The sequence below is a fragment of the Rissa tridactyla genome, chromosome 7 (assembly GCF_028500815.1).
Source record: "Rissa tridactyla isolate bRisTri1 chromosome 7, bRisTri1.patW.cur.20221130, whole genome shotgun sequence".
Taxonomy (NCBI): domain Eukaryota; kingdom Metazoa; phylum Chordata; class Aves; order Charadriiformes; family Laridae; genus Rissa; species Rissa tridactyla.
In genome coordinates this window covers 45321219-45348419 of record NC_071472.1, presented here as the reverse complement: position 1 = coordinate 45348419, position 27201 = coordinate 45321219, and the positions used below count along the sequence as shown (strand labels likewise).

Here is a 27201-nt window from a genome sequence, read left to right as displayed (position 1 = left end):
GTGAAATTTCTACAAGGAGGGCGACTGAACACCAGAAGGGGTTTCCGGAGAGGTTGAGAAGTCTCCAGGATTGGAGATATTCACATCCAACCCACCGAGCTGGTCCTGCTTTGAGCAGAAGGGTTGGCCGAGGCAGTGCCAGAGGGGCCATCCCACCTCAACAGCTCCCGTCCTGCCCTTCCAGAAGTCAGAGGTTTTTCACAGGCGCCTTTCAGGAGGAAAACCAAGGGCAGCACGCAGAGTGGCTCCACGAGGAAGGATCACAAGCAGCTGCTTTTAGAGAAGATTCCATTAGACGGGGCGAGCACCGGCACAAAGCAACGATTTGGGAGGGCACCAGGCAGCGCAGGCCGCAGCTTAATTACAGCTGGCGCGGGAGCCCTACCGCCCATCAGGTCGTCAGCAAGGGAGATGAAATAACCAGCAATTACGGACCTTATTGAAGAACTGGGAGCCCAGAGCAGAGTAGCTGAGCACGCTGAGGCAAACCTAGCCAAGGCCGGGGAAGTCAGGTGTGGGGGTGCAGCCCCCCCCTCCATCAGGGCTTCATTTCCACCCCACCTGGGCCACATAATGACACAAAGGAACCAGAGCATCATATAATGGTCCAACATGAAAGAAAGCAAAGGTGGAGAGCAACGGACCACCACACTACGGCAACCCCTTAGCGTGCCCGGCTCCTCTCACTCCTACCATTTGAAAATAATAACTACAGACAATCACTCCTGACAATATACGGATTGCAGCCGCAGAGGGGGGATACCAAGACCCCAAGATCTAGCAAATTCTGGTGGAAAGTACCAGAATATCCCATTGTCTGAGCTGGACTCTAAACTCATGAAAAGGGAAGTTTTTAAACTGTAGGCTTGTCTCTCTTTCAGCGACCTCTCCACCTTTACTGCCCTCAGCACAAGAAGGACACGGAACTGTTGGGAGAGGGACCAGAGGAGGCCACGAAGATGATTCGAGGGCTGGAGCCCCTCTGCTGTGAGGACAGGCTGAGAGAGCTGGGGGGGTTCAGCCTGGAGAAGAGAAGGCTCCGGGGAGACCTTATAGTGGCCTTCCAGTCCCTAAAGGGCCTACAGGAAAGCTGGGGAGGGGCTGTTTGCAAGGGCATGGAGCCATAGGACGAGGGGCAATGGTTTAAACTAGAGCAGGGCAGGTTTAGATGAGACATTAGGAAGAAGTTCTTTACACTGAGGGTGGTGAGACACTGGCCCAGGTTGCCCCAGAGAAGTGGTGGAGGCCCCATCCCTGGAGATGTTCAAGGCCAGGCTGGATGAGGCTCTGAGCAACATGATCTGGTTGAAGATGTCCCTGCTGACTGCAGGGGGGCTGGACTAGATGGCCTTTAGAGGTCCCTTCCAACCCAACACATTCTGTGATTCTATGCATCCAATATTCATGTTAGCTTTTACAGATATGGATGTTCTTTCGTTTGTCCATGCATGTGTAGGAGTTAAAAGGGGTACCCATCAGCTCATTAGTCACCGCTACTAACAGATTTTGATTCCAGCAGAGCCCCGTGTGTATGTGTTTATATGCTTTTGCTTAGATGTATACGAATTAATTTGAGATCTGTGATTTTGCTTACGTGTGTATGTATTGATTTGGGATACCTTATAAGTCAGTGTGAATCTTGTCATCTTCAAATCTGTAATTAAGTCACTGTTCAATTATTTTGTTAAATCACTTTGTACACCTTTAAATCAGTTAATGGTTAAGCGCTGCTAAAATTCAACCTCTTGATCTACCTCAAATCGTTATTAAATTTTGAATCGCTGTTAATCATAACCATGTCAAATATTTCTATCCGTGACATCAGGATAACTTTTAAAGTGATACTAGGAAAAGCAGAGAGTCATCAGAGCAGTTTTATGGCACAACACCTGCAGACCTCCACGGAAAGCGTCCGGATGGGATGTGTCCTCGCTCCAACGTAATCCACTGCTCTGAGGGCCGAGGACATACATCCAGCCCAGGCAGAAGGAGAGCATTCAGCAGCAATCTCCAGCTTTTTCCCGATTGAGATCATGACTGAAGAGCATGCTCCACAAAGAGCTGATCTCAGAAACAGAGTAACCGACTATTAAAGGGTTATTTTTGCAGTTACGAACACTCAAAAGGCAAATGAAGCCTCCTTGGCTGCACTCCAGGCCCAATCAGTCTCCTCACGGGGCTGCAGCAGAACATTGCACTGGACATCCTGACGCTTCTGCTCCCATCTGCAGCTGAGCGGGGGAAAAGAGGTCACCTCTCTGTCCCTGCAAGGCACACAAAACTGTTGCATGGCTGCAGGTCACACCGCATTCACCATGTAGCCGGGAGGGCTAAGGACAGGGGAGTCCAGCCCTGCCAAAAACCTCAGCAGCCTCCCAAAGAGGTTAAGTAGCATCATCGTTGGGTTCCTCCAGGCACCCACACGTGCTCCATGCCCCAGAAAGCAGCATCCCTACAGGACTGCCCTTCTCTACCAGGAAATCCCCTCTCTGTCCCAAAGCTCAGGGGTCAGCAATGCTTTTACTGCTGGTAAATCACTTGACTTGGAGGAGATGTGACTCTGACAGAGCATGTCATCATAACAGCAATGAGCACGGATCACAACACAGGGCAGAAGCACGAAGCCAACCCTTAAAAGCTGCCAAAATAGCATCAGAAAGGGCCTGTGCTGCTGCTTAAGGACAAGAAGCACCAGGTCCTGTGAGTCCTTCATGTTGGGAGATGTTCCTTCAGGCCAGTGTACCGCGCTCAGGAGAAGAGACAACACGTTTCTGTGATCCTACCCAGTTCTGATGAACTTCTCCACCTCTCAACCCACAAAACCAGGTATAAAAAGCAGTTAATGAGGTGCTTTTGCCCGCACAGGACACTGAGCATATGGGTAGAAACTGAGCAGTTTTATACAAATACCCCTCGCCTTCCCAAACCTTTGCTCAGGTTATCATAGCAGACTTTTCTAAAATATAGCACATGTGGTTTCTTTGGGACTGTTTGTGGTGGTTGGTCCATTAAAGGCACCTTCATACCAAATATTGTCCAAGAAATATCTTAAAAGAAGGAAAAATATCTTAAAAGGAAGAAAAACATTGAGAACTACTTTGGCACATACCACACCATGACCTGTTCCTCCAAAGTCTTTCAGATCTTACTCTTTGGAGGACACAAACCACATCAGTCTTGGCAGCACGCTCAAGAAACAGAGATATCGCGCTCTCTCTCTCGTTGCGTCCTGAAAACTATATAGCAGCTGTCACCCTTTTATAATGGGGCGCCAAAAATGCAATACAACAGGGGCCAGCTCAGCCTTCTGTTCCTCCAACACCTGAAGACAAAGTAGACGTGAGGACAAAGGAACGAAGAACCAACCTGGGGAAAAGCAGCATTTTCACTTTAGGCAACTCTTGCTAAAAGTCTTTCCAAGCCACCCCAAAAAGCATTGCATCTCCTCAATGCCAGAAGAGGGCACAAGGGAAAACAGACCTGAATGGGACGAGGGAAGGATACTTACTATCAAATACATTTCGTTAAGCAGACCTGAGATCCTGGCGCCTCACTCAGCAGACAAAGAGATCAAAATTTTTGTCTCAAGAGTGTCTCATGCCCTGGTCCCAGCAACAGCAGCGCCCCGCGGCCAGAGCTCAAACCCACGATCGGGGACAGCAGACGGGGATACGGCTCCTTCCTTCCGTCTCCCGCAGGGTGGCCGAGACTTGGGTGAACCTTGGACGAGTCTCCAGGGTGCTGCAGCCTGCACCCCTCCAGCAGCTCACCCTCAAACACCCCGCCGGGCGCTGCTGGGGCTGCGCAACCCAGCTGGGAGCGCAGCGGGGTGACGTCCCCACCGTGAAGCCCAGCCCTCGCAGCAGCACCACAGCACTGACGTTTCTGCCCATTGCCAGGGTGGTTACGCTTTCCTTTGAAAACATCCTAAAATTTTCCTAGTCCTGTAACAGTTGCAAATGAGCATTTTCTGCATGCGCATATTTTGCCGACGGCCAAAGCACCGAACACACCTCGGACCGAGACGGAGCCTGGGAGGTGACACTGCTCTCCCAGCATCTGCTGGCCCAGGAGATGTTAATAAAGGATTCACTTGTCAGTTTGACAAAGTGCTCCCTTCTTGCTTCAATAACCAAGAGGGATTGAGGCTTTTTTTTTTTTTTTTTATCATTTCTTTCTAATTCCCTCCTCCTCAACATTCATCTTCTCGTAGATCAAATATAATTATTCTTCATAAAACATCTCAGGTCTAATCTCAGGAGGAAGAGAGAGGGGGGAACACATCAGCCGTGCTGCGAAGAGCAAGTCACTGGATTGACGGATGGAGACGAGCTCGGCTGGGGCAGGGGGGCACTGGGAGCAGGACTGGACCTCATGGGACTGCAAAGAGCAGAGAGGAGACGAACCTCCTCCTCCAAACCGTGCACTGAGGTCCCACAAGACCCTCACCTTGGATTTTGTCACTTGAACTCACTCTTTTGAGTTACAGCGTCCTACTGTTTGGAAATAAATACAACAAAACCCAGATTTCTACTCGCTGGCTTAAAGCCAGATATTCTGAACGCTCACATGCCTTTCCTTGGATATAGATAAAACAATTTTATTGCTAGAAAAATGACATCTCATTCACACACAACTCAATGCAAATCCATATTTTGCAGCTCACGCAACTGAAGTAACAAAACCAAAATTGTCAATAGAAACACTGCTCTGCTTAAGTGGAAACAGCGCTCTTGGAGGAGAAGAAATTACAGCGCAGACTCTAAGCAAAAACTGCTCTTTCTTTCACACAACTTCACAAATCCTCTGCAGGTATCAGATGATGAGCAGGAAGCCACTTCAAAAGCCAGCTCCTTAGTTTCATTAATATTTCTTATTCCCTTCAACGACAGGCTCGGCTTGCAAACTGACTTCGTGACACATTTTCAGAGCTTCCCAGCTGGCGAGGACCCACTCTGACCGTGATACTGAACCAGCCTAAAAACCTGAATGGCGTGTGCCATCCCGGCGCAGCGCTGCTGCTCTTGGCAGGCTCCTGGCCACAGCCCCTGTGAAGGGAGAAGCCACCCTCCGCGAAGACTCGATGCGGTTCCCGCTGTCGGGTTATGCAACGTCTCACAAAGTGAGCGAGTCCTGAATAAAGATATCAAAGCAATTTCCACGCTTGGAAATTACTCGTCACAGGGATGTGATCAGAAAAAAAAACCCCAACCCTGCAGCCAAGTATCTATTCACCATATTCAATAACACGCATCTTTATGCATAAAACCCCGAGAAGGATAAAAGATCCGAAACACAGCAGAAGGAACTCTCGAACGCCAACACACCCCAAATTTCACAGCTTTCCAAGCCCTTCTCGTTCAGCCTGGAGACAGAGTCTCTCCGAGAGGACTGGAGGTCACTTTACCTCTCCCAAATCCAGCCCTGCTGAGCCTCCAGGCTCCCAGGAGCTCTGCAGCAGAGCCGGGGCACCCATCGGGCGCCAGGAGAACACCGTCAGGGCGAGCCTCAGTGCCCTTGAAAGGACAGCAGATTAATCTATTTTTTTGGCAACCAGGACCCTCCCCTTAAAAAAAAGGCTCATCACTTCATTCGGGCTCATCTATCACTACACAACCAGCCCTGCACACGGGCACGGGAGAGATGACGTCCTCCTAAAAGTCACATTGCAAACACCTGAGAGCATTCTCCTGGGCAGATTTGCACAGCAGAGGAGGGTGGTTTTTTTTTTTTTCCTTTCAAAGATTAACTCAACACAGAGAACTAAAGTTTTCAGCTTCCTTTCTTCAGGCTAATACAGTCATTAACGCAAAAAACCTGAATAGGTTATGCTGCGTAGGTACCTACTAAAAACACACATTGTTCAAGCATTTGCTATTAATACACCAGTTTAAAGCAAGTGGAGGCTTTGTCTTCATTGCTAAAAAAGGTGCCTATTACCATAGGATAATTAAGACATTAGCTACCCCGCTGGAAAACCAGAGCAAAGCTCAGAACTTGGATTTTACTGCCAGGAAAGCGAGCACGCTCAATCCCGGCATTCACCTGCAGATCAGCACCGAAGCCCTGGGTCTTTGCCCAGGATTTCCCAGCGCAAGAGTTGTCCCCACGTCATCCCCAGGACGGGGAAGAAAACCAACCTCATCACCACCCCCCCTCTTTTTAAAGCGGCAAAACAAAGACCCTGCACCAGCTCCAGCTCAGCAGCCAAGTTCTAATGCCCAAGAAACTAGGAGGTTGGTTTTTTTTTAAAAAAAGAAACACCAAACTTTTAAAAATGCCCCCACCAACTTGGTATGACCTTTTCATGCAAAAGCCATTCCTGCTCCTTGCAAGAGAATCAGGCAACAAAACCCATGACAAGGTGCACGCATCCAAAAGAGGGACTGGATCTCGTCTTGACACCGGGGTGCCAAGTCAGTCCCCTTAGACGAGGCCAAGGAGCAAAGCAGACCGTAATTCCTTCTGTTTTAATACACTCATGTAAGAAACAAAATTCTCTCTGGGAAGTATTATTGTTCTGAGGTGGCAAGTCTGAAAGCCACACGAAATTTCTTATTCTTCTAGAGCCTTGAAAAAAAAGATGAAAAAAAAGTCACGATTAATAATTGCAGAAACATGAAAGCTGGACGTTTGGTTTGCACAAGGTTGTGGTTTGTTTGTTTGTTTTTTAAGACAGAAATCAGTCAGTGTGATGACTGTTCTCATATCATACAAAATCGGTTTGTACTGACCAGCTTTGAAATTCTGTCTCAAAATAAAAAGACAATCCTGGAGTGAGACAAGCACATCAGCTCTTAATTCCCAAGCCAAAACTTTAAGCCAGAAAAGCCCCTCAGCCCTGCTGATGTACGAAGCACAAGAATAAGTGATCTGGACTGGAAACCAAGGAGAAAATAAATCAGATTTCATTATCTTACCTTCCTAAACCAGCATCCTAAATCACAACCCCCTCTGTAATCATTCTTCCTGTACTCGCCACCTATTCCTTGTAATCTACTTTATTGCTTCACACTTCAGCAGAAATTAATCAGTTTGTTTAGTTAAAAATCTCTAGAAATAAAACAAAATAGAGCAACAGCTTTGTTCTGAGCCCTAAAAACATTCTTCTTAAGTAAATCCAGAACCACGACTGCTCCTTATCCATTTTTCATGGACTCGTTTTTAATACACTTACTCTTGTAAATCAGCACCAACAGCATTCCAGTGATTCTCTCTTTCTTTTCAATATTTCTAGGGCAGTTTCAAGGAATTATCATGTAACATTTATACCAAGGGGAAAATGTCCAACGCAATGTAACTTAAAACAGAAGAACAGCATTAAAACACATCATATCAAATCATCAGCAAAAAAACACTTCAAGCTTGCTGTTAAACAGACCACACAGCCCGACGATATTTCATTTCCTGGGGAAACAGAGTATGTTTAACACCAAACAGCCAGCAAAAGCATTAGCAGGAGCCCGGGTAGCGCTCCCACCGAGCCCTGCGCCAAAGAGGTAGCACAACCCAAGACAGGCTCAAATCTGAGCAGAAAGCAAACTCGTGAAACTCAAAAAAAAAAAAAAAAAAAAGCGCTTTCACCAGGATAAAAGCCTCCAGCAACCCTCCGAGTTTGTGCCCAGGTCCCGCTGACTTTGAAAGGACTTAAACCAGTAGCTTGACAGGGGCTGCTCTTGTGAAGGCTCCCAAACGTAGGCGAGATCAGGACCTTTTCCGCATGGGCGTCTTCCAACGGAGCGCGGCAGCAGCCCCAGGGGTCGAGCAGCAGCTGCCGCAGCAGTGGGGACCTGCCACGCAGGCACCGAGTGACAAGCTCTTTGTCCCGCTCCAGCTGCTGCTCTTCAACACAAAGTGAGGACGAGCGCAGGAGCTCGGCCACGAGCCAACCCGCTTGGCCACCTTGGCTCCATCCCATCTGCAAAACAGCCCCTTCGCCAAAGAGGGTCAAAATCCAGGAGAATCACCGATTTGCTTTGATCTGACCATAAAAATGATTTCTAGTCAAGCTGAGTAGACACCTCGACTTTCCCCTGGGCCAGCACTTTGCATGCGAGGTCACAGGACGGACCTCCAGTGGGAGGTGTCCCTGCCCATGGCGGGGCATTGGAACTAGATGATCTTTAAGGTCCCCCTTCCAACCCAAACCATTCTGTGGTGATTCTGGGATGGGGCAGACACTTGTGTCTGGTCACATGTGGGAAAGAAGAGGCATCCAGAGCCAGACTTGGGATGGGAAAGTGCTGAAAGAACTCTGGGACTTCCTACAGCCCCCTTTTGTTTCACATTCCCCAGAGCGTCCCAGCTACAGCTCCACGCTGCCAGGTCCCTCTGGCTCCAGGACCCGATGTCTCCGGCTGGAATGCTTGGCCAAAGAGGAGGGCAGCCTGCGGCACCTGGTACGGCGCTGCTGGAGAGGCACCATTCCAAACACCTCACTTCCTAGTGCCCCGCTGTAACCCCAGCAGTGCAAGGAAGTTTGAAAAACCCATAAAAATTTGTTGTGGTTTAGACACTTTTTCTCTCACCTGATGACCCCTCCTCACCCGGGAAGGGTAATCAGGGAAAACAAAGAAACCCAAGGGCTGAAATATAAAGAGATTTCATAGGATAAGGCTAAATAATTAACAATAATACTAAAGAAACAATATCGACCCCAACACCAATATGAAATATATGAGGATTATACTCAGCCATGCGCTCCCCACAGGGACAACCACTGTGGGACCCTGCGAGCGCGGCGGCTGCAGGAGGAAGGGAAGGGCTCAGGGCTCCAGCACCGGGGCAACAAGTTCTCTGGACCGCCACCATCAAGGGAGAGAGAGAAAACTTCTCATCAAACTTTCTGATTTCTAGTGAAAGTGACATTCATGGTATGAAATAATCCCGTTGGCAGCTTCGGTCAAGTGCCTGGGTCTCGCTCCTCCTCATCCCCAACGTGGCAACCCAAAAACACCGAGACCTTGAATCCCACATACCATAGCTGGCTATAAAAGAAGTATTTTCAAGAATTCAGACACTAGAGTCTTCTAAAAGTGCGTTTTTCCCAGGCATTAGAAGAGAAATTAGTCCTGTGTCGCTCAAACCAGGACAGGAAGACAAGAGAAGGACAATTATGACCAAACTACAGAGAAGGAGGGGAGCCCCAGAGAGGGCAACAAGGAGGAAAGTTCGCCTCGAACAACAATGTGCCAAGTATCTTAACACACAGATTGAAGAACTGAAAGAGAAAGCCTGAATGGCATTTGTATGCACAAAAAAGAAAGAAAGCGAGGGATAAAAGCAGTTTGAAAACAGGGCCCAACTTTAGCCAAACGCTCCTGGCTGAAGAATGAATTGAACATCCACCAAAGTGACTTTGGATCCAGCGGAGGAACCCAGCCTCCCCCACGTCAGCTCCCAGGTGCTCAGGATTTTTAAGCTACCCCCGCAGTTATTTATACATCCAGCCAAAGATTTGGACGCTTCCTTACAGACCTCTGTAGTTGGAAATCTTAGCCAGGAAAATAACATCCCACTGAAATTTTGCAGGGCTCTAAAAGGATATTCCTCAAAACCAGTGCCTTTTGTTCAGCAAGGGGGGATACAGGATGGAAGAATAATCTGCATTTTAAATAATTCTGTACTAATGATGGTTTAAGCAAGGATGGTTTAAGCAAACGATTGCAGGATAATGAAAAACAAAGAGGCATCGCGTCAGTAAGGTGAAAAGAGAATCTGTGATTTGACAAAACGGCAGCCCTTCGATGGGTGTAATTCACAGAGAGCAGCAGCCGGCGCTGCAGAGGGACAGGTGCGTGGCTAACGACATGGTATGGCACGGCACGGCGGCTCCACCGCAGCCTGGGAAGGGGCTACTGTATTTAAGAGAATCACAGAATGAACTGACACTCGTTATCTCAGGAAACAACAAACTAGCAACGCAACTTCAAGAGTCAAGCGATGAAAGCAGAGTTTAATCCTCCATAAAAACATAATTGCCTCGTTAAAAATCACTCTCGCAGTCTGCGAAGCAAAGGATTTATAATATTTGTCTTCTGGGTTTTGTCCAAACCACCTAAAAATAGATCTGAAAGCCCAACCACAATTTGCTGAAAATCCTGCCCATTTCGTTTGACAAAGCACAACATAAACAAGGAGTCTGAAATAAATTTCTTTTTTATTAATTAAGCAATCCTTGCAAGCCTACCGCTCTTGTAAAGCCCTAACTTAGGAGTTAGACTCTAAAGTAACAAACATGATGGAAAGGTAAATAAGCTTTCAACGTTTTAACTGCCCATCCTATTGAATAGCCGAGCTCCAGCTTGAGCTGGGGACTGACAGCACTCCTACCCAGCGCTGGGCCACAGCCAGACATGCCAGGAGGCGTCGCGTGGAGAGTGGACATTCCCCATCGAGCACGCATGGGAACAACGCTCCGCACAGGAATGATGCTCCGCATGGGCAGGCTTGTACAAGCAGCCCCTGAACAGCACTCTGCAACACGCTCGGGGTCTGGAGATCAATCCTGCTGCAGCAAAACCGCTGTTTGCCGGTGGCCACCATCGCCCCCCTCCAAACCCTTTCCCACCAGCATTACCCGAGCATTCAGATGCAGCACTGGGAGCCTTTTAGCAGCTCCCACAGGCTTTGTATCTGGCTCTTTGTTTTGAGTCGTGACCCTCTGAGCTTTAGCCTCGAGGACCTGGACTCCTTTCAAGCTCCCACTGGTTTACAGGACTGCTCCCTACAGATATACTCTAGGAAAATTCGTAGCCATCACCGCTTCAGAGCAGGGAGTGATACTTGAGCTCCTCAGCCCTCACCCCACCGTTTCCGTCTGCCGAGAGCTTCCTCCTGGCTGCCCCAGTCCCACCGCTAGGGCAGCATCACAGAGTGGCGTCTGGAGACCCTGCAGCCCAGCAGCTCACAAGCGAGAATCATTTCTGCTGGCCGAGGAACTGCCACTACCCTTCTGTGCGGCACCCCGGTCCCCTTGCAGCCACATGAAGATGCATCCAGCAATCCACTGCAGGCAACTGCCTCTCCTATCTCAGCGTGCTGAAACCCACTACAAGCTGTCATAGTTTTGGCCAAATTGGCCAATGGCCAGCGACAGATGCTCCCCCCCCTCCAACCTCTCGTGCACGGAGAGGAGGAGGAGAGATAAAGAGATTTACGAGTTTAGAAGAAACTAAACTAATGAAATATTAATAATAAAATAAAAAGGAAAATCATTAAATAGATTACAGTATATACAAAACCCTATTAAGCTCCCAGGATGATGTCACCAGCAGGCACTGGGGAAGTCCCAGACTGGACTCGGCGACGGGTGGGAACTGTGTTCCAGAGCTGGAGTTAGAACACATAGATCGGGATCAAAGGCAGATGAACAGACAGGGTCCTCCTCGGATGTCGGCCATTAAAGGAAGAGCGTTGACCCTTTGGATCCCTCAGCTTTTACAGTGAGCATGGGGCAGATGGGATGGAATGCCCTGTTGGTCAATTTTGGGTCACCCGTCCTGTCCGCTCCTCCCAAAGGTGGGACCCCTCTACGCTTTTCCGCTTCCGACCCTCCAACGGGGCAAATAACGAAATTAGCTGACCTTGGTTGTTACAGCAGGGAGCGTAAGCAAGAGCCTCTCTGCGTACCATTCCTTGGCACGAACTGTAAACATTGGTCTTATCACTCTGAACAAACCGTTTTCAGCACAACATGCTGTTAATGTCAGAGAGTGAGAAGAGGCCTCGCTAAGAAGTAAAATTACTGAACAGAAAGTTGGTTCTGTTTTACCTCAAACCAGGACACAAGCTCTTTCACGTGCCCCAGGACCACTGGGTGACCATCACAGACTGCACGCCCGATCTGGACTGCTTATACCTACTGGAGGGACATCCCCATGTACCCCCGTCTAAAGGGGACAGTCATGGGCAAGGTTCACCTCTTCTCAGTCCCGCTCCCGCGTGTGATGTGCTCTCAAGTGCAGAGACATAAGCATGAAGTAACTGGGCATCGCTGAAAGCTACCAGATGGGACGCTCCTGAAGCGTCACATAGCACATTAAAGCTCTCGCTTGCCACTGTGCAGCATCCTGCTGTCCCCACCTCACTCCAAGTGTGGTATTGCTCCATCAGATTTGTAAGTCGGTTCCCTGCAGACCACTGCAACAGAAGCAATGAATGAAAACGGAGTATTTAGAGCAGAATCGGAAGGCTTTGCTCAATGCAACAGAGGCTGGGTGAAGGAGGAAAGAGAATTAACCCCTTAACGCATACTGCAGAAGTAAACCAAAGTCATGGCAAGAACCAGGGCTAGCGTCAGGGTCTAAATGCCACGTCCCATTCCTGCAGAGCAGCGGGGGAGCAGCGAACTTCACGAACTCGCCTGAGCGCAAATCTTGGGCGCGAGGCACCACTCGCGGCTGCTGCTGAGCACCACCTCCTCATCCGGTTTCACCGAGGCACACGTTCATCTGCTAAATTACGTTACGGGTGTGGAAGGTGGGGATCTGCCTCTCCGGCAGCCTGAAGAGAAACGGCAACTTTCTATTTGGGTCAATGGCCGGCATGGGCAGAGCCTTTGGCCGGAAGGCTGCCTAGCCAGCACCGGGTGAAGAAGATGCTACGCAGTCTTCACCTTCTGTAAAGGAGTCTGAGCCCAATCTGTAACAGAATAACTGTCTTGCACATTTCAAAGGTATCCAGGAGTATGATATACAGATTGAAAAGTTACATTGCTTCTTTAAAAAAAAAAAAAGTATACCACAAAGGGTTTAACCAAGTCCAAACTGTCTCTGGATGCGCAGTACAACTTCTTCTCCCATTTGAGGAGCCTGCCTTGGTGGGTACGTGCTTGATATTACCTGAAACTCTGACATCTCAAATTAAACCACACTTTTAGAGACCTAGTCTCCATGAAAAGCCTTCAGATCCTCCTACTTTCACACAAAGTTGGGCTCTTCAGAAGAGCCCCAGAGGGAGATAAGGCTCCCCACGACTGTTATGCAAATTTCAACACAATGCCAGAATGAAATGAAGGCAGTGAAGCAGATGCACATTTTTACAGGCCCATAAACAGTTGCATCAGCACCACGAATCATCAGCTCTGCAGTTCCAGGGCTCACCACCACCTATACTCTCTGTGCTCCTCTGGTTTTAGAGCTAAGCAGTCAGAGGAGATCATTTACTGTGCATCTAATACCAGTTCCTCCACCAAACAGATTTATGAGCAGCCAAGCATTCTTCTGGGATAACGAGAACGGGAGATCCCCAAATTAGCCAGCACAGTAATTGCACCCGACTATTGCACTTAGAAATGGCTGAACAAGTTTGACAGAAGCTGATCTCAGCCATCACAAAGGCCTTAATTGTGTAAAAAATGAAAAATAAATCACCTTTGATTTGCCAGTTTGCTTTGACCTTTTGTCACTGTTATTAATTACTGGCTTCCTGTATTCTAGTACGTACAAGACAATAAACTCCACAAATTTGTATGAAAGATGCTCCAGCAGTTCAGCAGCTTCAGAGGAGACACTGAATCCGCATGTTGTGGTTCCTGCATTTCTTACATTGGCAAATCCAACAGCATTTTCATCCAAGGAGAAAAGGCAGGACTTGGCTCTCAAGCCCACAACTTGCAAGTCAACGAGGCTCCAGATGGGTTACTCCAGCAGCTCTGGAAGCGACGGATGGGGCACGTGCTTTGGGAGGTCACAGACCACCCCACTGACCACAGCCATCATTTACCCCCACCAGCAAGTGGCCAAAGGTACAAATACCCAACTCGTGCCACCAGCTCCCTTTGGATTTTTAAAGGCAGAGTTCCACAAAAAGGAACAGGGCCAAGGCACAAACATCCACATGCAACAAGGAGAAACAGCACTTCTTTGCATGAGCTGGTTTCTCGCTAAATGTCAATCTGACAAAGGAAGTTTAGGGTCAGATTCTGCTCTCGCTTCAGGTAACCCAAAGAAGCACTCAGGTAACCCAAAGAAGTTGAAATGGGAGCTGAGGAAGAAGATTACTGACAAGCAGAGCACTGAAGACATGACCGTTCCTGGAGCTCTACTGCCACCTACCTGCTGCAGGATCCTGCCCTAATGGAGAACCAGAGGAAGAGATGGAGCACTCTTCAGCTGCTTCAGCCCCAAACTAACTGAATTAGGTCAAATCACCTTCAGCAGCAGTTTGAGCCAAGCCTGCTGATCCCATCGAGCAGAGGAGAGCCTTCCCAGAGGCCACGCCACCAGACCACACGCAGCGCTGAATACCCCTGGGGCGCTGAGTCCACGTCTCACTCCAGCTCCTTCTGCAAGGCTGGGGCCAGCAGCCCAGCCTACGTCATCCAAACACACCGGCCCAGCTCAGCCCATTGTAGCCAACCCCTTACGAGAGGGGTTCTCACCCCCTCCAAAGCAGTAAGTCTTCCTGATTTTATTTGCCTTGCACGAATCCATGAGTACATTCCCTCTGCTTCGGAGGAGCACCAGCACAACCCTTACCACGTTCCCATAAAATCCATTTTCTTGTTTGCAGTTATTTTGCCTCAATTATACATTCACCATCCGAGACAATCTTGCAGATGCTTTGTCAACTCATCTTTCCTGAAATGTCAAACGAATAGATTCAACAAACCCAATAAATGCTTCTAATATGAATCATCATGCTAGAGCCATCGATAATCGGTCAGCGAGTAGAGAAATCCAAGAGCTAATGCGTTTAGCAGAATAGGGTATTATGCAATGCTCTGCACAAGCCCAATCCGCGGCATTCGGCCCAGTTACTTCAACTTTATAGGCTTAAATAAAAACATGCTTTAAAATAAAGTGCAGATACAAGTTTCCTTTGCCTAGTTGCCACAAGCAGAATTTTAGGCTGGCTCTTTCCTTTTTTAAGAGTTCACATAAACCCACACACATGCTCCGTCTTCTCAGGGTGCTTTTACGTGAAGACTCCTGCTCTATTTCACAGCTAAAGAATGAAAAAGTGAGAAGATGTTTCCCAAGACCATGGAGCCTGTTGGGGTAGCTGGGAGTTCTGGCTCCCAAAGCCAAGCCCCAGGAATCAGAGCAGCCCCTTTGCTAGCGATTGGGTTAATAAATAACAGAAGGGCTGGAAGGGGGAAATAGAGACTGGTTTAGCTCCGAAAGCCAAGTCTGGCATCTCTCATGCAGTCTCTAAGGAAGAGCTCAAGGCAAAAGAAACGTCATGTTTAATAAAGAGTAAGAACAGCAAATGCTTCTGAAATGTTAAGTAGCAGGAAAGCTAGGCAAGCTAAATAATGTGTGCTACTCAGGGAGCGAAAGAGAAGCGAACTTGGAAGCGGAGGAGGAGGACTCTGTTTCTCCCATTTACACCTCATAGGTCAGAGCCCATTTCCAGAAGACATGGGAAGCGGGAGAAGTTCCTCCAAACAGTGAGGGTGGCAGCTGGGCAGCCTCTTATAGCCCTAACTGCTCCCCTGGCAAGAACAAGGCCTGGCTACCCCAAAGCACCAGCCAATAATGAGGAGAAGGGAACTGATGTGGGATAACGGACAATGCATTGGACAAGGACTAAGGCAACACGGATTTTACCCCCACCTCTGGCTGAGGCTCACGGGGTGGTCAGAGACACCTTGCCTCCCCCCCAGCCTCACTATCTTGTCTTCAGAAGACACACAGTCACAGCCAGCAGCTTGGAATAACACATCATTTTGACTGCAGAGTGGATACATGAACATTTTTCCCCCTTTTCTTGCCCGCAAGCAAAACAAGAGGTACTGGAACAGACAGAAGAAATAAGATTTCACTCCCTCTGCAGCCAAGAATCTCGCTGAAGCCGCATTTGGATTGCTGCTTGCTGTAAGCTAAACTGAAAGGAAATGATGTATTTCAGCTACAATAACTTAATATTAAACATCGTACCTTTGTAACACTCATCATATTGCATTTCAAAAGGCTTACACCAGAAGTCTCATTAGCAAAACTATTAAAACAAGCACACAGCTGGCGGAGAGCATTTACTGTGCAGAAGAGTCAAATTTTTCTAAATTTACAGTGGCAAAATTGATTACCGATTCTTACATCTGTTGCAAATTTCACATTTAAATTCTCCTTAAAAAGTCACTTAAGCTCAGAAACATCAGGCTAGGCGCTACAAACCAGTTCCCCTCCCCCAGCGACCACATCAATAATCTCCAGGCAAATCAAATGTGCTCTTTTCATAAAAGCAATTGTTACTGTCATATAACATAACAAGCACTAAAACGTTCTTAAGGTGTAACTTGATGTATTTACACTACATTTATAATCACACAGAAGCCAAGGGTAACTCTGAAGAAAGGATCACACTGGAGAAAAAAAAAAAATACTAAAGTAAACAGCGCCAGCTGCAAGCCTGAAAATGTTTAAATATGCAAACTGGCGTCCTCATCACCCAGAAATGTTGAAGGAAGTACCTGGAAGCAGCGTGGAAATGCAGAGCTGGAAGACGGTAATAGGAGATGTTTTTATATTTCATGCCTTTCTCTGTACAAACCATCTCTAGCACCTGCCAGCAAGAAGCAGAGCGCCACAGGCGCCAAATATGTGATATCCTAGGGCACGTAGAGCTAAGAATTTCCCTTTGTGGTCCTTTATTAAAAAAGAAAAAAAAATACACTTGCTACACCTCACCCCCAAGAGCCACGACCCAGTTTCTCTATGAAATCTTACTTCACTTGAAGAAGACAAAGATTGAGGGCAAAGTTTCACTCAAGGTCTAAAGCAAGAGTTGGTATGATGTCTAAAGACACAAGTCTAACTGAACTCCAGAAAGTGCCAATAAGCTGCATCTTTTGCTTTTTGTGACTCTCCTGGAAGGACAGGAAGGATAAGGTTTTGCTTCATCATCAGTTCCTGCAGTGCCATAACATCTATTAACCTAAAGGGTTTTTTCCCCTGTTTGCTTTGTGCGTGGCTCCAATCTGTTTGAGAGAACATTGGCACCTGTCCCCTGAAAGTTAAAGCAGTTCAGCAATGCCTACTTGGTGGCTGGCAGCACAGCAAGTACTGTGAGGGACAGCGTATCAAGCAGATTGGACAGGATTTATCATGATTAAGTCCAGAAGACACAGACGGAAGAGGTGACACCACGTCAAGGTTGGATGAGTGCTCCTCAGAGCAGGTGACACCAGGGACCTTCTTCCCAGCACTCATCAAACCCATGAACGCCCACGGACCAGCAGCCACTTCCTTCAAGAGTTGTCTTACTCTCTCAACAGGTGAAAAAAAGCACGCTCAGAGATGTTGCAATCACAGAATCACAGGGGTTAGAAGGGACCTTCAGAGACCATCCAGTCCAGCCCCCTGCCAGAGGAGGGTCACCCAGAGCAGGTGGCACAGGAATGCCTCCAGGCGGGTTTGGAATGTCTCCAGAGACAGAGACTCCACCACCTCTCTGGGCAGCCTGTGCCAGGACTCTGCCACCCTCACAGGCAAGAAGTTCCTCCTCATGTTGAGATGGAATTTCCCGTGTTCCAGTTTGTGCCTGTTGCCCCTTGTCCTGTCCCCGGGCACCACTGAGAAGAGCCTGGCCCCATCCTCTTGCTCCCCGCCCTTTAGATATCAATACTGTAGTGTTGAACCACAAGCGGGGCATGTTCCGCTGGTACATCCATTGCCATCTCTTCTCCAGTTACTGCCAGAGCGCTTGGGGAGAAATCTGCGAGCACTTTTGCCGCGCCAGGTCACTGCATCCCCACTTCATTTCTCAGCCATTCAGCAGGGGATTCGCATTTGTCTCAGTCAGCATCCCTATTGCTTGAGAAAACGCTTGGTGATTTATGGATGACAACCACAAGAACAACAGTTTGCAAAGTTTCTCAGCCTACAGGATCTGGTAAAGGAACAATGAGGGAAATAGAGCACGAAGCCAAAACGCAAATGGATCATGAGTCCGACGGCTGGTGGATGAGAGCTCGCAGAACATCGCTTCCTTATTTTCTCACTCAGACAGCACACGTTTGTTTAACGGTATTTTTGAAAAAAGCAACAGCTGGATCACAAAACTTCAGGGGATGGAAAATCTACTTGTTCCCTCCTGCGCTTTTGAGCCCTCATCATTAATTTGTACATCATTTCTCATTTGCATACAGCATTATGAAGCAGCAGTGGCTGAAGGAAATGCCTTTCAACCACTGAACAGAGATCCTCAGGATAAGAATAAAGATTCACACCCTCAGCGCTTCCTCCAAGCGCTTGTCTATCAAGTCAAGCCACCTCTCAATCATTCTTATGAACTCAAGGCTGTCAGAGGACGAGACTACAAGACTTCTCAAATGTGATGTTTGGAAAGGGCACAGTCTAAATTGCACACGTTAACGTCTGTCTTTTTCTTCTCAATTTAATTTGGAGGGCAGAAGACACACGACAAGAAACAAATGGAGCCTTCTGGGAGTCAACCTGCTGTTTAACAAACTCCTCAAAAAAAACCCCATTTCTTAGCATAGAAAATTCAACATGAAGATAATCTCAATGAGAATCACTCTAGAAAGGATAAAACTTGCTCCAAACAATAGTGGACAAAGAGGGGGTTTCTTGCTCTTTGCTGCAGAAAGAAATACCACACAAGATTTTTATTTTTTATTCCTGAACTTGCATTGGAAATGCCGTAGCAACGAATCGCTAACACGCTGTATATGGCTGTCAAACCATACTGGGAAGAACTCATTATTAAATTCACTCCTTTATTAGGGGCTCAAGAACTTTGTGCAGAACTTCAGTTAAAATCATGAAACCCGTTATCAGCATAACTACCTCACTAAGGCAACAGATTTGAAACACACATTTTCGTTCGGGCCCTTCCGTTTCTATTTTTCACAAGAATCAGCCTGCTTTTTGGCGGTGACAGCCAAGAAGGACATCCTCACTGCTTTGTCACCTAGGACCATGTCCTCTCCTCTTCCTTTCTCCCACTCGTCTATTCGGATCATCAACATTTTGCAGCAGGACCTGTCTCTAACTACGCATCCCTGTGGCACCGAGCGCTGGGGCAGCTGTCAGACACCGCAGCCAGCAGGGTAAGGGCGCAGGAACAGCACCTGCCGAACAACAACAGCAAGCACAGCAAGGTACAACTTGTGGTTTTAAAAACTCCCTTCGCCCATTTTTATTTTTTGAATGTGCAGAGATCAAACCTATCCATGACTCTTATTAGCAGTGACTCACATCAGCTGCAATGCCAGCTTGTCTCAGGCTCAGGAGAGCTGAATAAGCCTGGCTGGTTTGTCAGGCAGTGTGAAAAATATGGGACTTGTATTTTGTTTCCAGATAAATTAGCATCCACTTTCCCAATGCAGTGCATCAGCGCTTCCCCACCTACTCTGAAACAGGAGCTGTACCTCTCGAGAACCAGCAGGTGCATTAGCTTTCACCACCTCTCCTTCATGGCAGTCCTACGGAGCGGTGCTCGACGCCACACCTGAACACCAAGCACCGCGCTCAGAAGGAAAACGGGAAGGTGCTTCTGCCCAGAAGTAGTTCAAGATAATTCTGGGGTACCAGAACCATGTATAACATTACGAGAAAAAAACCAAAAAAACAGCTTCCGCAAGACTTCTTGCTGTCCCCTACGTGCGATGATGCACTCTGCAGCTGAGCGGGGGCTGGCAGAACAGTGTATTACCAACTGGAGCAACTATTAATTGGCTCTTGTGTTATCAGCGTTTCAAGGACCCTTCAAAGTGCAGTTGCTTCGAGGAGAAAATGCACCTGCTAGTTGAGCTGCTTTTTCCTCTCCTCCTCACCTTGACCAGAGTATTTTTAGCTGTATGGACAGACTTGCCAATACTTTCACCTTCAATTCTTCGCAAGGAAATTTCTGACAACACACAGCAACGAACGAACCGCATCTATCCAGGGTCAAGAGAGGCAGAAGGGAAGTTAAGTAATGGGCAAAAGCCAAGTTCCCAAAAGACTTTTTCCAATATTTTTTCCTTCGATATTTTAGCTCCCCTTCTTTCCATGGCCTCCTCTACTCACACAGAGGATGTAGTAAGTTTGTACCTGACTCCAGTAAGCTCAGAGTTTGGCCTGAGATGTTGCTTACAAGCTCAGCCGGTACGGCTGCACGCGAGCAGCTTGATAAAGCTCCGCACGTGCCTTTGCGGGAGAAATTGTCACTCAATTACACTGAGCCTCCCAGATCTACTAACGTAAGTACGTGTGGCAGAAAATGGTCCAACACTGTCATCGCAGAAGGCAGAAAAACTCATTATTCAAATGAAACAGTCTCTCTTGTCTGTTCATCTCAGCAGGTAACACGTCAACTTCTGCCAAATGGGTAAACAGAAGTACTTGCTTCCTTCAGAGCACAGGATCGGTAAATGAGAGGGAAGACATGCTCACAAAGCACTATTCTTATTAATTCATGTGATGCTGGGACCACAAGTGCTTCATTAACTACTACAAAGGCTGTTACACGGTAGACTAAGTTCTGAGCTGACAGCAGCAGACACGATCCCATGGGCCCTCGGGTCACTGTTCTGCTGTCTCACGGACACAAACTACTACAAACCACTGACAGGGTGAAAGGGTCAATTATGCTCAGATCTACTGGTTTGGATAAATCTCCCAGAAATAAGCAGATTTCTACGTAGCAGGAGGGTGACTAGAGCTAGTAAACTCCAGCACGTGCATTTTAATGTCCTTTAGGCACTGCAAATTCAAGGGAACCCTTGAGAACCAGTGCCAAGTGCCACACGGGGATTTACGACTCTTCCTAGGCTCCCTGAACTCCCAGTTTTCCTTCAGCAGCCTGCTTTGGGTGTAAACGCTTCATTAGGAAATATTTTATTATTTTATAATCTCTTTATCTCTTATAGCATCTTATACTCACAGCAGAGGTTACCATCTCATTGGACACATGTTCTGCTCCCCTTCTGTCATTCAGTTTCTGCCCATGTGGAAAACTCATCAAACCTGCTGGACTTTACACACCTTGACGTACAAAACATGTAAATATGCTCCCAACGCACCCAGAACCCACTCCATGGCCCATCTTCAACCTCTCAAGTCTTCTACTTTTGTCCTGAGTAGGTAAAGTGCAGAAGGAAGAAAAAAATATCTAAAAATACATTCTTAAGTGGGTACCTTTTCAGACAAGGCCTTTAAACTGTCGAGAAACCTCTGCCAGAAATCCTTGAAGAGGGGGCGATCGATTCTCTTCAGGCTCTCTTTGGTGCTCGCATCCACGCTGACGTACAGCTGCGTTACTGGCTCAAGGTTCCTTGGAAATAAAAAGAAGGGAACTGTTGTTTTCACAGCCATTACCGATAGCTGAATTTGTGGTTTCCTACCAAAGCACACCTAAAATACAGTAGCTCCGAACAAGCTGTTCTGCTGGTCCGGTAGTGACAGGAACTAGACAGTATTCACAGGGAAAGCTATCAAAGTCCAGCGGTTCATCTCTGCCAAGTGACCATCACCTTAATAGCAAGACGTTACAACCTACTTTCAACAAATAACACCCCCCCAAAGGTAAGAACGTCTCATACAGGGGCCTTGCTTGAACTTTTAATTATCTTTTCCTCACTGAACTGGGACACACCTCGCTCCAGTGTGGCTGTAACCACACGCAGAAAGGCTTCCCGAAGCAGGCTGCCAGTGGTTCACGCGAGGCACTGAAGGGCTCTGCTTCTCACCACAGCCCCCATGGCTAAAAATCATGAAGCTCAGTCCCTTCCTCAAGTTGCATTTGCCCTGGCCCATGGAAAAATAACCCCATTCAACAGAAGTACAGCCATAATTCAGCCAGTTTCTACCGCTGGACACGTTGAACTTACCTGGCCTGCAGCTGGCATCATCAGTCAAATAAGTTTTTGAAGGGAAATCAAAGCTGTTTAGAAGATAAAACCAAGCACAATCCCCCACCGCGTTCTCCCTCCACTTCCAAGGCTCTTATCTCATATAAATCCTGCAATATAGTCTTTCTGGTCACATAACGCCGGTGAGCGCAGCCTCTGTGAGCCCAACACCGGTAACTTCTCAAAAGATTAAACCTGCTCTGCCGCGTGAAGAGCCTGGGTTGAGTCTAATCCCTTCCACAAAGCCCAAGGGTATAAAGGAGAAGCAGCAAGGCTGCAGTCCATTAGCAAAGGGATAATGAAGGGCATTAAGAGGAAGAACCTAAAATGAGTTCCCTTGTCACAGGCAAAACTGGTAAAGCCAGTGAGCGTAACAGACATCCACCCCTCGGAGCATCTTCCACCCCGGTGTCTCTGAGATGAAGTATCGGAGGTGGCAGCATCCTAATTGCACCGCGTAACTCTTTCGCTCTTAACACTTTTAGGACAACATTTTGCAAGCGGTTTGGTTTGGTTTTTTTTTTGTGAAGTCTGTTAACGAACAGGCTACGAACATCCCGGCTTGATTTGGTTCTTTGTAGGAGATGAGAAGAAATTAGAAACTATTGTTCATCTGCCAAACAGTGCCACCTAAAAATACACCACCACCACCACCCCCGCCCTCCAGGGCGTTACTGTCCAGAAAAATCCACTTAATGTGGACACTCAAACAACCTATCGAAACATATTCTCTCTGTACTTATTTAGACAGAGTACGAAATAGCCCAGAACAAATTTAATATTTTAGGTTAAAATTTAATATTTTAGGTTAAAAAAAAACAACCCTGCAAACAAGGTTGTCTGGACTGGCAGCCCAAAGCCACAATCTCCAAAAACAACCAAATGTTCTAGGTGTAAGTGGATTGAAGTGTTCAGTTTCAAAGAACATAGCCAAAAACTCTTGTCTTTACTTAATGCTGCATTTGCCTAATGAAAATGGGCCCTACTGAAAACGGAGCGAGTATTTTTTTTCAAAACACGAGCTGAGAAAAATCATTTCTCTGCGGATCTCAGTCTTAAGGACAGGCAAGAGCCAGACTCACTGTTATACTGGAGAAAATTAAGGAATTAGAAGAGATCTCAGGGAGGGATTTCTGCCCCACGTTGCTCCAAAACAGAGCGGTCCCAGGGCTCTGCCGTGGCCAGGACTGGAGCCAGGACAGCCTCGTGCGCGCTGTGCCGAAGGGCAACAAGGAGTCATGGGTCCAGCCAGCACGAGGGAGAAGCAGAGCACAGACTGGCATTCCCGAAACACAGCTACATTTCATAATTAACAGGAAATTTAGCTGCATGGTACTAGGATAGATTTTCCAGTGTTCATCCTTAATTTTTTGGTTGTAATTTCCAAGCTAGCTTAGACAGCTGCGATTGCATCCAGGAGATCAAACTGATGGCATTTACCACATACAAACTTGGGCAGAAATCACAGCCGAGCAGCACAGCACAACTCAAGAGCAATAAATCGACTCCAGGCCACCAGCCATGAGGGGATTTCACGAGCCAGACAGGACACAGCCTAAGTCAATGATACAAAGACCAGAACCAGCAATATCATAAAAATAAGCATTTTCTTATGAGCAATAATAAGCATCTGCTCACTATTATTATTATTGACGCTCATAAATGCAAACACATACACAAGGGTTCTTGTTCACAGTCATTAACCAGAAACAAGAGGGAGAAGAGGCCAAGAGGCAGGTAACTGCTCCATGCGAGCTCACGGGCTATAAAACCTCCTTCCCTTCATGGAAACACGTGTGTGCCTGGTGGCAGATGGACCTGCGGTCCAAATACAAGAGGAGGAAGAGAGGAGAGAGGAAGGCAGAGGCAGCACCATGCTGGAGACCCAGCCAGGGGGGTCCCGCAGGGCCCTAAACCCAGGCCACGCTCCCCGTTTGCACTTTGGGACGCCAGAGATCATGTTGCCTATTTTAGGACAAACTTTTAAACTACAGCTCCCCTCTGCTGACAACGAAAAAGTGAGTTTGGTGCATACTTCAGTTCCCATATTAAGCAAATAGTTTGCTTTGATGAGCCAAAGATCAGCTGCAATTTTTAAGACAGCAAGACTAGCATTTTATCGCTTTCTTTTTTGTTTCTTTTTAAAAACAGTCAGCGGATCCGAAGAAATGCAAGTTTCAAAATATAGTCTGTGCGCTCTTTTTAAAATGCTATTTTTAGGAAAGAGCAATTTCTGTCTATCAGGCACATAATACATGACTTAAAGTAACTTGATTACACAATTATTCAATCGTTTGGAATGCCTTTGTAGTGTATAATTACTCACTCAAAAATTGCATGCCCTCCCCCCTCACTGCCATATTCAGACCAGGAGAAGGAAGCGAAAAGGAAGCTCTTAGCAGAAAGCGCTCACACAGAGAGTCCGTGAGCTGAAATGACAAGTGACATACCAAAGCCACCCTGCGTGCAGCTCCGCTGACGCGCTCGCGTAACTCCGGGGCTGGACTTTGTCAGCGTTATCAAGCTGACGATATTCCGACGAGCTCCCAACCACCCCGCAGCTCACACCACTTGCTGCGCTCCCTTGCTACATCACTTCGGATTTCGTTAAGAGCATCCCAGCTGCTCAAGAACATCAGAAACAGGGATCCTTTGCATTTGTACAGGCCCTTTCAGAGTTCGTTAAGATGTTTTGAATGTTTAGCCTAGGTCCCTTTGAGTGGGAGGTTAAACAGCACTGATCCCACTTTTGCAGACGCGTAGGCACTTGGCGCCTTTTCTTATCCCACACTCGGGGTCCCGCTGGAGACACTGGGGTGTACAGATGTTTGGTCTGAGCCCTTACGGCTGGTCTTACGGATTTAGAACGAAGATCAGACTGCAAGAGAAGCGCACAAGCCAAAAAGTCAACTTATGAGTTCAGTCTCCTGCTCTAGCTGTCAGAAACATTCACACCAGTTATCCCTGTCCCCAGGCACGAAACTCAGCTCACTCGCCGCTCTCCTTCCCTTGCACCTCCGGGAGGTACTGTATTACATTCTCTTCACTTTCAGAAGTAATCACACTTTGTTTAGGAGTCGCAGAAAAGAAAATCAAACTGGGAGAGAGAAAGAGATGAGAAAGAGCATGGGGAGATAAAGGTTAAAAACGAATAGATGCCAAGCGGACTTCTTCTTTGTCAGTGCTCACGCAGAGCTGACTCTGACGAGCGATAAAATGGAATTAAAACACAGGTCAGCACTCAAATGTTTTAGTAGGGAGATATTTTGTCCGGCTCTTACCTAATCTCATCTGGGAACTGGGCATTTGTAACCAGGAAACTAGAGATGCTGTGCTGGTGCAGGAGCTTCACAAACCGGTTGATCTCCGGGTACATGATGGGCTCTCCCACCAGTGAGAGCGCGCAGTGCTTTGCTGTCATCGCTTCCTCGAACCGATCTGCTTTCACTCCTGACACGCCTGCAAAAAGAGGGAAAACATCCTGTATCTAGAATACGCCCTGGCACAAAGGGAAGACTGAGCAAAACCAGCCGGAGCCCTCCTGAACCAGAGGGGACACCAGGCCGCAGCCAGCGCCCACTCAGCCAGCTCTGCAGGGATCCGCCAGCATCCGCCCGGACCCGCGGAGCCTGGGGCTGTGGGTGCCCTGTTCACTACCGCAAGCCATCTTCTAGCAACGTTTGAGCCAAGCTTTCTGTTGCTAAGAGCTCAATGATGCTGCCTGAATGCTGAGACAGAAACACAAGAGCCAGTCAAATGCCATCTCAAGCAGGTATCTTAAAAAAAGACGACCTGGTTATGTCTGTCTCCGCTGCCGACCCCCCCGTGACCCCCCAGCCTCATGAAGACTAGCTCCCCAGAAGAGCTGGGCACCCTTCCCCGAGCGCAGCACCAACAACCAGGTCTGAATCCACGTTGGCCACCACACGAAACGCAACTCCACAGAGGATGCATTTAAAAAGAAAACCCAACACATGACACCGTCCTGGACGGCGAGAGACATTTCAGCACCAAGAGGAAAACACAAGGAGCTCCACTGTAGCGTCCACGTGAAAACGCTTCCTGCAGGTTCAACCAACCCGAGTCACATTTACTCTACCCATGGGAGAGCAGGGGAGAGGTGAATTCTCTTCCAGCCCACCCGTATCTGACCAAGTGCTCAGGATCCAGTACGGAATCCTCTGACTACAAACAAGCTTTTGTTCCAAATATGTCACTTCACATTTCCTTGACGTGCCTTGATGTACTCGAATAATATCTGAGGTTTTAGACTGGGGGCTGGTCTGCTTAAAAAAAAAAAAAAAAAAACCACACCACACACCAAAGACTTGAGTTTGAAACCAGGTCCTCAGCTCACCTCTGGTTGCCTAGACGCTGGAGCTCAAGCAGGACAGAAAATTACATGCTATGCTGCAAAGCCAAGATAAAAAGAGGTGTTGGTGGATATTGCTTCAGCTGCACGTAGAAAAGCTGGTTAGCGATCAGAGCGAAGCTTAGCACATTTGAAACCAGCCAGGCTGAGTCCTGAAGAAGTGACAGGACTAATGGTTATTCCGCAGAAACCTGACAGTGCTAAATGAGAACTTTATTTGAAAAGAAAGAAGCACCTAAACCACACACTGAGATTAAAGGACTAACTTTTGTATTCCTAAAGCTACTGTAAGTCATTTTTGGAATTAATTAATTTCCCTCAGCATCTCACAATTGGACTACGGTAATTACTGTGCCAGCTTTATAAGCAGACAGAAAAAAATTCCAACATCACGTAAAATTTGAGAGTAACTTTCTCAAAACAGTTTACATCAAATCTGGCATGTAGTAAATACACTCCAGAGGAGGGTAGAGGTTTCGTACGCAATCATTTGATCGTATAAATCACCCGTTAGACAGGGATAAACTAAACAGGATTAGTGGGTATTCCAGGGAGCGCACGCACTCTCCTGCACTTTGGGCTGCCATATCGCTACAGCGCTCAACCTCTGCTCCTGTCTTCAGTCCATGAACTTGAGCAAAGTCAGAGCCGGGGCAGGTTTCGTATGGCATACAGCAGGTCCAACGCAAGTGCAGGAGCTCGGAGCCGTAGGGACTTGAGGAGCCTCTGCAAGAGGCAGCGGCGAACAGCTTTCATCGCCAGTGCTCAGCAGAGCACGCAGCCAAGCCCCCTTTGATCAACACATCCCCTTTGGAAAGCTGATTCCAGCCGCTCTCTTAGTGGTGCACTTCAATTTGGGAAAGAAAAGCAGCATCTGGCACGTCACCCTAGAGAGGCCGTTGTTGACTTCGGGTACCCCTCTGTAAGTACCTCTACAGCAGTCATCACAAGTGCCTCGTGACTGGGGGGACAAGGAACCCGTTTTACCCGCTCTTACAGCAAGACACACAGGTAGTCTTAGGATTTC

At 47.6% G+C, this 27201-nt stretch overlaps 1 protein-coding gene across 1 annotated transcript in view; it reads right to left on the bottom strand.

The window, feature by feature from the left end:
- Positions 1-27201, bottom strand: part of LOC128912415 (S-adenosyl-L-methionine-dependent tRNA 4-demethylwyosine synthase TYW1-like) — a gene marked incomplete at its 5' end in the record, with an annotated part of 119835 nt that overhangs the window by 39137 nt on the left and 53497 nt on the right. Inside the window, 2 exons of the mRNA XM_054208252.1 lie at positions 21090-21225; positions 25084-25261. Of these exons, the coding sequence (XP_054064227.1) occupies positions 21090-21225; positions 25084-25261 (314 nt within the window). The remainder of the gene's footprint in view (positions 1-21089; positions 21226-25083; positions 25262-27201) is intronic.